General features: G+C 39.6%; 1 protein-coding gene across 1 annotated transcript in view; it reads left to right on the forward strand.

Moving 5' to 3' along the window:
• Positions 1-13804, forward strand: part of ADAMTS6 (ADAM metallopeptidase with thrombospondin type 1 motif 6) — a 349111-nt gene that overhangs the window by 6483 nt on the left and 328824 nt on the right. Inside the window, 2 exon segments of the mRNA XM_043970648.1 lie at positions 3512-3886; positions 7321-7685. Of these exon segments, the coding sequence (XP_043826583.1) occupies positions 3790-3886; positions 7321-7685 (462 nt within the window). The 5' untranslated portion in view covers positions 3512-3789.

A 13804-nucleotide genomic window follows, 5' to 3' on the forward strand; every position in this document is an offset into this window, starting at 1 on the left:
CCATCACTGTTATATGCCACAGCTTGTTTAGCTATTCCCCAATTGATGGGTAGTCTCTTAATTTCCAATTCTTAGCCATCACAAAAAGAGCTGCTATAAATATTTTTGTACAAATAGGTCCATCAATAGTTTCTTGTTAAGGTCCTCTATAGTCTTATATCAGCCTGTGTTTCCAGCATTATTTCCCATTGTCATTTTTACAGACTCCATGGCCCATCCCAGATGGATTCGTAGGTATTCCCTGATCTTGCCCAACCATTTCCCATGTTCATTCATTCAGGCAGGGCATCCTCATCTCCCATAACTGAAATTCATTCCCTCTTTAGCTCTTCTCCCTGTATAAAACCTTTTGAAATCCTTATCTTTCTTCGGAGCTTATTAGGTACCTCCATGAAGTTTCACTTGATTCACCTTCCCTTCCACTGAAAGGAGTTCTATTCCTCTTTAAAATTTCCTCAGGTTCTTAGTCTAGATCTCTCCTCTGCCCTCATCTTATCCCATGTTGCATCATACTTCTATGTCATGCCATTTTTCCTTTAGCAGAAGAGGATAAGAACTTCTTTGTAAGTTTATTATTATAAAAACATTTTATAAATGTTAAAGCACTATATAAATGTGTGCTATCATTATTTGTATTCCTCATGATACTTTGCCATAGATTCTTAATAAATATTAGAAATCAATGCCACGTGTTTTAAAACAAAACAAAATACTAGATTGTGAGTCAGAAGACCTGTATTTTAGTCTTGCCCTTGCTTCTTTTTTTTTGGTTTTGTTTTTTGGTGAGGCAGTTGGGGTTAAGTCACACAGCTAGTAAGTGTTAAGTGTCTGAGGCTGGATTTGAACTCAGCTCCTCCTGACTCCAGGGCCGGTGCTTTATCCACTGCACCACCTAGCTGCCCCTGTCCTTGCTTTTTAATAGCTATTGGTGACCTTAGGCAAGTCACCTAACCTTTTTGAGCCTCAGTTTTTTCATCTCTAAAATGGGGATAATAGTATCTGCCATGCCTCCCACATAAGAGTTGAATAAAATAATTTAAGTGAAAGCATTTCTTAAATTTTAAAGAACCAAAAAGATACAGGGATGGTAGTATTATTTAGATAGCTGGTGATACAGTGGATAGAGTACTAGAACCAGAGTCAAGAAGATCTCCAATCTCAGTAATTTTATAAACTATGTGACCTCAGGCAAGTCACTTCACTTCTGTCTGCCTCAGTTTTCTCATCTCTAAAATGGGGATAATAACACCTACCTGCTAGGGTTTTTGTGAGATCAAATGAGATAATATTTGTAAAATGATTTGCAAATGTTAAAGTGCTATTTAAATGTTAGCTATCATCATCATCATCATCATCATCATTAATTTTTTTTGGCAGGGCTATGAGGGTTAAGTGACTTGCCCAGGGTCACACAGCTAGTAAGTATCAAGTGTCTGAGGCCAGATTTGAACTCAGGTACTCCTAACTCCAGGGCCAGTGCTCTATCCACTGTGCTACCTAGCTGCCCCCATCATTATTATTCATTGAATGAATTAATTTAAAAAACTTAAGGTTGATTTTACATATAGTAACACCTCATTTATTTATTCCGAGACAGTCAAAGAGTGAGGTATTCCAAAAATGTGTCCAGTTAAATAAAGGAAGCCTACTTCTTTATATACAAGACATTTTTATTCTAACCATTTTGGATGGAAATCTTTCTAAAATGTATCATACATTGCCCTGATTTCTTAAAACAGAGCAATCCAAATGTAATCTAACCTTTTCTTCAAAGTTCATCATTGTAAAAATGACTTATATGTTGTTCAGTTGTTTTTCAGTCGTGTCCCACTCTTCTTGACCCTTTTGGAGGCTTTCCTGGCAAAGAGTAGTTTGCATTTCCTTCTCCAGGTCATTGTATAGATGAGGAAACTTAGGCGAACAGGGTTAAGTGATTTGCCCAGGGTCACACAGCTAGTAAGTATCTTAGGTCAAATTTGAACTCAGGTCGTCTTGCTTCCAGGCCCCGCACTCTATCCATTGTGCCATCCAGCTGCCTGACATAGCCCTATGATAATGTGATATAGTATCGTATCATATCATATATCATATAGTGAAACTTGATACCTTCCAGTGTTATTTAGGTGTGCAAGGCAATATGATTTTGCAATAAATTATTCCAGATTGTTTTTTGTTTTTGACTTCTCTTCTTCTTCTTCTTCTTCTTCTTCTTCTTCTTCTTCTTCTTCTTCTTCTTCTTCTTCTTCTTCTTCTTCTTCTTCTTCCTCCTCCTCCTCCTCCTTCTCCTTTTTCTCCTTCTCTTCCTCTTCCTTCTTCTCCTGTTCCTCCTCCTCTTACTCCCTCCTGCTCCTTCCTCCTCCTTCTCCTCCCCATCTCTACCCCTTCCCTCCCCCTACTCTTCCCCCTCTTCCTCCTCTTTCTGTTTCCTTATCATTCTGTTGGCTGTCAGTGAATGTGTCTCTAGCAGTCCAAAGAGCCATTCTAATCTTTTTATTTTTTATTTTTTAGTGAGGCAATTGGGGTTAAGTGACTTGCCCAGGGTCACATAGCTAGTAAGTGTTAAGTGTCTGAGGCCGGATTTGAACTCAGGTCCTCCTGACTCCAGGGCCAGTGCTCTATCCACTGCGCCACCTAGCTGCTCCGAGCCATTCTAATCTAAAAATTTCTGTTCTGTAGTCTAGGACACCAGGTGACCAAGTTTGTTTTAGAATCATCAATAAAGTAAGAGTAAATATTCCCAGAGGGAGGTATCTTCTTAGGATCTCAAGTATGGATGTTCATGGCCATTTTGACCATTCAGAAATTTTATTTTTCTAGCTTGCATCCAATTTCTATACTCTGGATATTTGAGGTTACTGGATTCATGACCTCCACATAAGTGAGAGATTACTATAAACTGTTTTTTAACATCTCAGCAGCTTAGTTTGGGCTACTGTTTGTGTGTACAGAGGCAGCTGTTATATGTCATTCTATATTTACAGATGTGCATTGTCAGAGAAATTATAGCAATCATTGAGTGCAACAATTAATACATACAGTCTCTGAGTATGAATTGAACTGAAAATGTGTGTTATGGAATGCAACTGCCTCCCATTTGCCATTAATATTTAACTGACTTAGAGAATGCATGTAATTTTTGTTTTTGATTTTATAAAAAACGAGAGCAAGTGAGTATTATCCTGCCCTATCCCAGAGATTTAGACATATACAAACACACGAATCTGTATACAGATATCTATGTATCTGTATATATCATGATCCCTCTTTTGGTTCCTTCTTTGGCTATTAACTAGGTCTGGCATTGTTCAGATAAAAATACCATTTAGGTTTCTAGCTCCATGTTTAGTCTTGTGGATGTTTATTTAGACTATAAAGAACAACAATGGTCTAATTGAATTCCCCCAAGTTATTTTGTAATTTATGTACTTTGGCAAGCATTCTGCAATATACAGTGGATCTGTCCATCCAGATGATTGTATTTTGACTTTATTTTCTTTTTGGGGTGTTCTAGGTACAAAAGTGGCCCTATTTCTACAATTATCCAGCCTAATGCCATACTCATGAAAATTTTTACAACGTTATCTTTCTTTTTCATTTGGGACTGAAAAAAAATGAATCCAGAGAGAAGAGAAAGTACAGGATGTTGGAAACGAGCACCTGCTAAAGAGTGGAATATCTACTAACCAAATTTTCAATAAATAGTAAACTGTTATGCTGCGATTCTGGAGTGGTGTGAATTCTCTAGCAACTAGGTAGCCCTCCAACAACACAACCAGTTTTTTCTAAATTATGGAAATTTTGTGGAAGACGTTGACCTGGATTTTGAGCCTCGTCATGGCTTCATCGGAATTTCACAGTGACTCCAGGCTTTCATACCGCTCCCAAGGTAGGGTTCCTCCTTTTACAAATGGTGAGAGATCTGATGCAATGTTTGGGGTAATGGTGATTCTAGCAGATGAAGAATGTCTTGGGAGAATGTGGCCACCAAAGCTGAGCCTTCTTCTAATGGATATTAAGTTAGCGGAACAGGCCTAGGCCCAGCCTGTATAAGTTTCTTTTTAAGCAGATTGTCCTTTTGGAAAGGAATGTGATTATAAATGTAAATCTTTGTGATGATTTTTCCTTCCCTTTTATTATAAGTTGAAATTTTTTTTTGGTTCATGAGTGGGCTTTACTGTTAAAAAAAATTGTAAATTATCCATATGACAATGCCTATTCAGTGTCATGGCACAAATTAGGGAGTATTGAATGAGTGACCTCCCTAAGTCCTAAAAGACTTCTCATTTAGGGAGCATCAGGAATAATAAGTCCTAGTCTGCAGCATTCATTAAAGATTTATTGTAGGACTTCATTATGTTTATAGAAGGTAGAAATTCCACTTCTGGAACTTGACTTCTTCTTAGTCCTCCCTGCCAAACTAAGTGCCCTTCTTTTGGACAGGACGCATTGCAAAGTTTGACAAAAAGCAGGAATCAATATGTGTGTATGCACATGTAATAAAACATATAATTATATATTAAGTGTGTATACATGTACATTTGCCTATATGTACGTGTGGGTATTTATATATATACACAAAACTATTATGCTGCAATTCTGGAGTGGTATCAGTTCTCTAGTAAGTAGGTAGCTCTCCAACAACACATCCAATTTTTTTCTAAATTATGGAAATTTTATGGAAGATGTTTACCTGGATTTTAAACTTTGTCATGATTTCCTTGGAATTTCACAGTGACACCACACTTTCACATTGCTTCCAAGGTAGGTTTCCTTCTTTTACAAATGGTAAAATCTCCCTAGAATCACACACATAGATGTTGAGTCCTGCTTTTCCCTCCCCCCCTCCTCTGCCATGGGGCAATGAGGGTTAAGTAACTTGCCCAGGATAACACAGCTAGTAAGTATCAAGTGTCTGAGGCCAGATTTGAACTCAGGTCCTCCTGAATCCAGGGCCAGTGCTTTATCCACTGGCCATCTAGCTGCCCCTGAGTCCTGCTTTTTGTCAAACCCTGGCAATGTGTCCTCTCCAAAAGAAGGGTAGTCAGTCTGACAGGGAGGACTAAGAAGAAGCTAAATTTTAGAAAGGGAGTTTCCACCTTCTGTATATGTGTTACACACACATGTGCACATATGTGTATGTATGCATATATACATGCATATATATATACACACACATACATGTACAGAAAAAGAAAAAGTGAGAGAGGAAAACGAAAGAAAGGGAGGAAGAGAGAGAAAGAGAGACAAGAGAGAGAGAGAGAGAGAGAGAGAGAGAGAGAGAGAGAGAGAGAGAGAGAGAGAGAGAGAATGAGCTTATAAAGCTTAAAACTGCATTAAGTCTTTTGGAGCATCCTATATATGCCAGTAATCAGTAGGCATGGGCCATGCAGTTGACCACATTTGAATTAGTAGAGCAGGATTTGTAGATTTGTAGAATAGAAATGGATGGGGAGAATATTGGATTTACAGAGCTCTCTAGTGTTCAGCCTTTCATTATTAAGAAAGGACTGAACAGTTTTTTGGGCTCATGGTCACGGTCTTGTTGGGAGGCCAAATGATAAATTTATACTTTCTAGAGAGCAGTCAGGAGACAAGGACGAGAAAGGACGTCTTGATACTCAGGTCTTGACTCTGCTGAAGACTCCTCTGTTTCCAGTCTCCAGGAATTTAAATCTAGGGATTAGAATTAGAAGCGGAGCAAAAGTCATTGCCAATAAGTCTTTTCTTCCTTTTTAGAGCACTTGGCTCTTTGTGATCTATAAAATGGACTTTATTATTATGGAAGGGCCCCTTCTATAATAAGAGGTGAAGGGGAAAACAAGCAATACCAGGTGATAAGAGTTTAAGCTATTAGTTCTAAGCCTGGTATCTGCTGTCAAAGTCTCTATCTCTACCAGTTTAAATAGGGTAAACTCCCTGATCTATGCTTGCTGATTACTGCTAAGCAGTGACCAAAATACCACCTTGTTACATGAACCAGTCTGATGCTGGTAGTTATAAAAAGGCATGCCTTTCTGCTCCTACTTCCCATGAGGGCTCAATAAGAAAGTCTTTCTGGGGATAGTGATCCAAATTTTTAAGGGCTCTGTAGAGCAAAGTCAAGGCTGAAGCATCTCTACATACCAAATGAGGGACTCAGAAAGTAGGTAATGATAAGAATAACTAACAGAATGCTTCCCTCACAATGACTCTGTGAGGTAAGTAGTGCAAGTATCATTAACCCCATTTTACACATGAGGAAAAAAGAGGCTCTGAGAATGGCCTTTGTACACAGCCAGGAAGGTTTTGAGGTGAAATTCCAATCCAGGTTTCTTGACTTCAAGTCCAACACTCTGCCCACTATGCCACTCTTTCCCTTAGAACTATGTCTTTTAGCATGTAGTTTGGACTAGAGGAAATGATATCATCTTGGCCTTTTCCTCTCTGTTTCCTTTTGGTTATGGTTTCATGAAAATTTATATTTGTAAGGGAATGCTCTCCTTACATATTTTTTTGTGAGCAGGTGTTTGCATTCCTTTAGCCTAGCAAATGAGGGGGGGGTAATCAGAGGGAAAGGTAAGGAAAATAGAAAACTAGCACTTGGTAAATGTGTATTAAGAAGATGTAAATACCATGAACTAGTCACTTTTTGGTAAGTCTGAAGACTTTTTGGTTAGCTCTACAGGACATTGCTCAAAACCTTGTTGAATAACTCCCACACCAACCAATTTTGCCTTTGGTTGCCCGTGTATTTACTTTCATTTTGATGGAACGATTCCATTCACATGGCACAACTAGGTCTCCCAAATTAATGTCAAACAATTAGGTAGAAATTGGGGCACGGGAATACCCACCCAGTGGTGTACTGGAGCACCATATGGCTCTTGAAATCCAGTCATTAAATTTTCAACATGTGCACGCACACTTCAGAAATCAGCAAATGCTACAAATCACGGTTTGATTTATTATTTTGTTGATTGTCTACAGTTAAGAAAGTAATGGATAAAATGTCAGTAATTCAGATTAAACTTCAAAAATGTGTCATACATATGTTTTTCTTCTAGAGAGTTGGTTGTTAAACATGAATGCTTAATATACCCCTGAACCCATCCCACTTCAAATAAATATCATTTTGATAAATTAAATGATTAGGGTCTTGTTCACCTTTTATCCATTTCCCCTCTTTATTTTTTCTGAGTGATTTGTTTACCAGTACCTCACTCTCCTATGCTGGTGAGTGTGTTTAACAGTGTGGCATTGTTTGTACTACTGCTTGGTTCTGTTCCATTTTCTTCTCTTTCATGCCTATCTCCTGGACTGTTCTACCTTGTGATTACAAAGAGGAATTCCTGTCATACCTTGAACACTACCAACTCACCATCCCAATCAGGGTTGATCAAAATGGAGCTTTCCTCAGCTTTACTGTGAAAAATGACAAACACTCAAGGAGAAGGCGGAGTACGGACCCTATTGACCCACAGCAGGCAGGATCTAAGTTATTTTTTAAACTCTCAGCCTATGGCAAGCACTTTCATTTAAACTTGACTCTCAACACAGATTTAGTGTCCAAACATTTTACCGTGGAATACTGGGGGAGAGATGGGCCCCAGTGGAAGCATGGTTTTTTAGACAACTGTCATTACACAGGATACTTACAAGATCAACACAGCACAACTAAAGTGGCTATGAGCAACTGCATCGGGTTGGTAAGTGTGTGTGACGTTTCATTTCTGTTAGAAGGAAAACACATTTACCCAGGAAACAGTACACAATGTTTTGTTTTGTTTTTTCCCCACCATAGGGCCTTTAAAAGGAGTCCATTCGGTTATAATGGGACATACGCATTTCTAAAAAATTATGCAAAATCGGGCAGAGAGTTTGTTGGGACAATGGGGTCAGGGGCACAATGGGACCTTGGACTGCTGCTTGGGTAAAGGCAGTTTGTGATGGTGTGGACCATCTCTTTTCAATACATAGCCACAACTTTACCAGAAGATATACATCAAATATGGTACTTTACCTTTACAAAGATCTGAAGTTTGTGGAAATCAGTGTCTGAAGGGTTGTACCACATGAGCAAGTTATTATGAAGTGGTTTTGTTTTCTGCCTTCTGTTTCATCACTTTTTCTCAAGAAAGAAATTGATTAGAAGCAAACTACAAATTCACAGTATTCTCATATATCAATTAAGTTTGGAACAAATCTATATTTTTAAAACATGCATTATAGCAGAACTGGCTATAATGAGTAGAATTGTATAGCTACTTTAAAAGTCTCAAGGTAGAGGACAGTCTAAAAACTTGGCATTTCTACTTTTATTGTTATTGGAAATATTTTTGGAAAGGATTTCTTTTCCTAGAAGGAATAGCTTTGAAATCTATGAGTTGTACAGAATGAAACAAATGATCTGTTCAGACAGGTTTCTTGTCTGGATTTCACTGTGTCAGATATTTTGGGGTACCTTTGTTTTGTCAGAAAGACACTCTTCAAATATAAAGAAAATTGACTGAGGTGAGGAAGATCACTTTTTTTGGGGGGGGGTGCGATTTTCTGTGAAAGATCTTAGATCTTAGAGGTCATCTATTCTAATCCCCTCTTTTTATGGCTAAGGAAAGGAAACCTGGAAAGCTTCCATGATTTGCTAATGGGCACAACGGTAATGCATAGTAGAACTGGGATTCCAGCCTAGGGGTCCTCCCTCAAAATCCACTGTATGACATTACTTTTTTTTTTTTTAAGTGAGGCAATTGGGGTTAAGTGACTTGCCTAGGGTCACATAGCTAGTAAGTGTCAAGTGTCTGAGGTCACATTTGAACTTAGATCCCTCTGGCTCCAGGGCTGGTGCTCTATCCACTGTACCACCTAGCTGCCCCATGACATTACTTTTTAAAATGAGATCAAATGAGATGATATTTGTAAAGCTTCTAGCACATAGTAGGCACTTAATAAATGCTTGTTCCTGTCCCTTCTCTTTCCCTTCCCTCTTAGTGAGTTCTAGGGGTTGAAAATACATATGGCTCATGACTGCTTGAGTTCTAATTTAATAAGAGCTTAGAGTTTAGCCCTTAAAAAAGTAAATATGCAAATGCCAGTATAATAATGTTACTTCTGACATAAAATTCTCATCTAAAAGTTAAAGGTAAATCTTAATTATACTTACAGGACAGATCTAAATATATAGCAAAAATATTGGGCACCTGGGTCCATTGCAACCCCAGCAGTAAAGAAATATTTGGTTCATAATTGAGTTAAGCAAATTCGACAGAGGTATAACGTTTAGGCAACATATAGCATTTGCTCTCATAAAGCTTGCAATCTAGTTTATTTTGGTGGCTGTTGAATCAATTATAGTCATAGATTGTTAGGGCTTGCAATGTTAGGGTGTTCTCCCCAGTAAATTTTAAGCTCCTTGAAGGTAGGAACTGTTTTGGTCTTTGTATCCCCAACACCTAGAACAGTGCCTGGCACATTATTGGGTGAGGGGATTTTTAAAGTGGGAAGTTGTGATTTCATGAGTGTGGGGTACTCTTGATATGGAAACTCCATCCAACCATGCAGATCAATAACTCATCTGGAACTTGTAGTCCTGGAGAGCTGCCTTGGAGAGGGCATTGAGAAGTTAAATGCCTTGTCCATGGTGACACAGCTAGTATGCCAGAGGTAGGGCAGAAACCTAGGCCCTTCTGACTCTGACCAGTCCTTTATCCATTATATCATGTTGTCTGTTGCATGCCTGTACTAGGTACTTAGTAAATCACTATAGGCTCATAGTTTGAATTGAATTGAAAGGGACCTTAGAGACTGAGCTTAAACAGGGCAACTAAACCCCAGAGAAGGGAAATGAGTTGCCCAAGATCACACACTTGCTCATATCCACAAATTCCTTACTGCTTCCTACAAGTAGGAAATGACAGATATTGCCCATGCATAACATATTTTCCAGAAGTCTCTGATTTCCCTAACTTCACTTAGCTATATTGTTATTCTCCTCTCATCATGGCTAAGAAGTCACATAAGAAGAAAAGGATTTGAGAAACTTGAGTCCTTTCTAAACCATGCTACCTATGCTAAATCCACTGCCCAGTGCCCCTTGATCTGTTTCCTTCCCTTAATAGCATGTAAGCTCCCTGAAGGCAGAGAGTGTCTTATTTGCTTGTATTTGTGCTCCAAGCGTTTAACACAGTGTCTGGCAACACTGAATGAATGTTCTATATATTCCCTCTTTTTTTCTCTCTCTCCCTCCCTCACTCCCCCTCTCTAAATTTATGCTTATTAAACAGAGAAGCAAGACAGATTTTTCTGTTTTCTACAGAAATTTTTGGCATGAACAATCAGTCAGAATCATGATTTAAATATCTGGGTAAGATTTGGCCTTAAGAGGATAAGATTCTTATGTAGATGACATGTTGTATACATTTATCATGAGTTTCTTCCTAAATAAGTAGTGTTTATTAGGATGTTGCATTTATATTCAAAACAGTGAGTTGTTGCTTTGAATAACATTTGTCCAAAATAAATCTCTGTTGTAAACATTCTCATTTAGATGGAAGATGTGAGTTACCATAAGGAAGAACTGTGCTCAGTCCTCAACCAAGTTTGGCATCCCTATTAATGCCTATAAATCATGTGTAATGCTCAAGTATTCTTGTGAAGAGATTGTTTCAAGAAAAAAAAAATCTCATCCATTTAATGCCTCACCAGAACTAAGTGATGTGGCTTGCAGAAGGGGAAGGGTCATATAGCAGGAGAATCCTTCTTAGGCATTTCAGAGCACAGGCATGCTTATTATTAGGGGCAGGGAGAGGGATTGGGATTTAAATGGGCATAGGTTATTCATGCAAAATGACGCCCTGTCTGCAATTTATAGTCTTAGTTGCCTAGAGCACTTAGAAGCTAAGTGATTTATCCAAGGTAACACAGCCAATATGTGTGAGAGGTGGGATATGACCCCGCCTAGGTCCTCCTGGCTAGCTCTCTATCCACTACCCTACACTGCCTCTCATGCTTCTTAAAGACCATGCTTCCTTAAGTACTTTCATGGTTTTTAAAGTACTTTCCCATACATTATCTCATAATGTCTCATGATACTCTGAATCTCAATACTCTGACAGGATAAGGTGTATGGTATTATACATTTTTTATGGAAGAACTAGCAATCAAGTTTGTGATTTCATTGGATTAGGAGCTTCCAGAGGAGGAAACTCCTTTGCCAGTGTACCTTCTCTGTAACTTAAAGTCTTAGAGAGTTGTCTAGAGTATTGGGAGGTGACGCGTCACCCAGCTAAGTATGTGTTATTTGGGACTTGAACCCAGGTCTTCTTGGCTTGTCCAGGGTCACACACATATTGAAAGACACCCTCCAAGCTCCCAGATTTCTGGTCCACTCATCATACTCCAGTACCTATCTGCATTGTTATATCCAGGGCCAACTCTGAAATAAGTGGATTTTATCTACCCTCATTCTATACCATTCTCTCCCTCCCAGCCCCTTCCTTCCCTTGCTGGTAACTAGCATGCGCAGTCTGTTCCTCAGCTGCCCAAGGCCTGCATAGGGATTGTCACTATATATTGTCCCACTTCTGCCAGGAGTGCTTTCTTGTCCTGCCCCTATGGGCTTAGGCGGAGCCCCTCTTTGAGAAGCAGTTCCAACTCTGGCCTGCAAGGGCACATATAAGAAAAGCACCTAAGAAGCCCATGAGTCAGGAAGCAGGGCTTTAGGAGGTGGCTTAGGATGAGGGCTGCCTGCTTGCTACTGGGACAGTTCATCTCTTCCCACAATTTTACTCCATAAAGTCTGCTGGTTGCTGACTTCCTGGCTCTTTGGCCATCTGCCTTGTGCCACTGCTTCAACTTCTGCAATTCTCCCAGGTTTTGACTGTTATGTGGAGTTTGGACTTGTCTTACTCTACCTTCCAGAATCTGTATGACATCCATTAGAATGTGAGTTTCTTGAGGACCAGGGTTCATTTTTTGCCTTTTTTTGGCATCCTTGGTTAGCGCAGGGGCTGGTGTGGAATAATCACTCGGTAAGGATGATGCTTTTTCAATTCTAGCCCTCCTTGCACATGGCATCCACCACCTGGCATGCAGTGTGCCATTGCAGTGGCCTTCAGCTCAGCATCTCTGGCCTGCTCTCACACCTGGAAATCACCCTGTGATTCCATGCTGCAGCCCAGGACTCCAACCTTAGCTGTATTGTTCTAGCCTGGGAAGACTTCTTTCTTGGTCACTTAGACCTTAGATGTCTGTTGAACATCCTCCCTCCACATCAGGTAGAAAGAGCACTCTGCCAGCTGGGTCTCCTGAGTCCTGGAAATCTGAACCTCTTGAAGCAACTTCAGAGAATTTGGAAAATACTCTTTATGTTGAGGTGTTTTCAGAGACTTACCAACTTCTCCTTGAATCTCAAAAACCATATCCTGCTTTCCCTTAACTCTAGAGATCTGGGCCCTGTTGCATTCAACAAGCTATAGTAAGCATGTACTATATGATAAGCACTGGTAATATAAAGAGAAAAATCAAATACTGAGTGTTCTCAAGGAAGATCATAATCACTGAAGCCTGGTCTAGTGCTCGCTCGCTCTCTCTCTCTCTCTCTCTCTCTCTCTCTCTCTCTCTCTCTCTCTCTCTCTCTCTCTCTGTCCCTCTCTCTCTCGCTCTCTCTCTCCCTCCCTTCTTCCCTCCCTTTCTCTCTCTCTCCCACTTCCTCCCTCCCTCCCTTCCCTCTCTCTCTCTCCTACACCACTTAGCTGCCATAGATCAGGCAGATTCACATAGATTCTATTGGTTTTATTAAAGGGCCGACTCTGGTGTTTGTAGTACTTAGAAATGGCAGGCAACTTTACTCTCCTAGGAATTAACATTAACTTTCGAAAGTATATATCTGCCTGTCCCTCAAAGCCAGTATTTCATCCAGATCTTCCACGAACCCAAAGCTTTCTTTGACAATCTCATGCTAGAGAGGGTAGAGCCAGAGTTCTCAATATGAATTTCAGAGCTTGCTGTCACAGTTCAACGTTTCCACCAGAGCACCCGAATACCAGAACCTTTCATTGTGGATTCAGAATCCACCTCACTGATGCCAATCCCCAAGATCACCTCAGAGTCCCTTATAAAAGGACCAGGTCAGTCTCATAGAGATCAGAATGCAGATTCCTGCTCACATCCCTTGACTTCATTTATTGAGAAAGGCATCTAGACAGTGATTCTAATGGAATTGTGCACCATGTCAGTAGCCTATAATTATGAAACAGGGAATAAAGCGGTTCCTTTCTTTTCTTCTTTCACCTCCTCCCACCCAATTCCATTAGTGAAATTGATTTTCTTTGTTCATCCAATGTCCATCCTCATATTATTAGCCATTTGCCCTGGTAGGAGTAGTAAAACTGATGAGACACTTGTATCCATGTTTATATTTTTAAAAATTTCCTTTTAAAATTATGTATCATGAGCTTAATCATGGACAAACATGAACGTTTCAGTTTACAGAAAAAAAAACAACCAAAAAAGAAGATTGCATGAAGGTTTTTTTAAAAAGCATTTATTAAATTTAACATAGTATTTGCAGAATTTCCCTATTTGTGTTCCCTTAATGAACTTTTCTAATATGCACTTAAAAAATTCATTTAGGGGGCGGCTAGGTGGTGCAGTGGATAAAGCACCGGCCCTGGATTCAGGAATACCTGAGTTCAAATCCGGCCTCAGACACTTGACACGTACTAGCTGTGTGACTCTGGGCAAGTCACTTAACCCCCATTGCCCTGCCCAAAAAAAAAAAAAAATCATTTAAAACATTTTCAGTTCCAAGTCCTCCCCTTCCTCATGC

Source organism: Dromiciops gliroides, chromosome 1 (assembly GCF_019393635.1).
Source record: "Dromiciops gliroides isolate mDroGli1 chromosome 1, mDroGli1.pri, whole genome shotgun sequence".
Taxonomy (NCBI): Eukaryota; Metazoa; Chordata; class Mammalia; order Microbiotheria; family Microbiotheriidae; genus Dromiciops; species Dromiciops gliroides.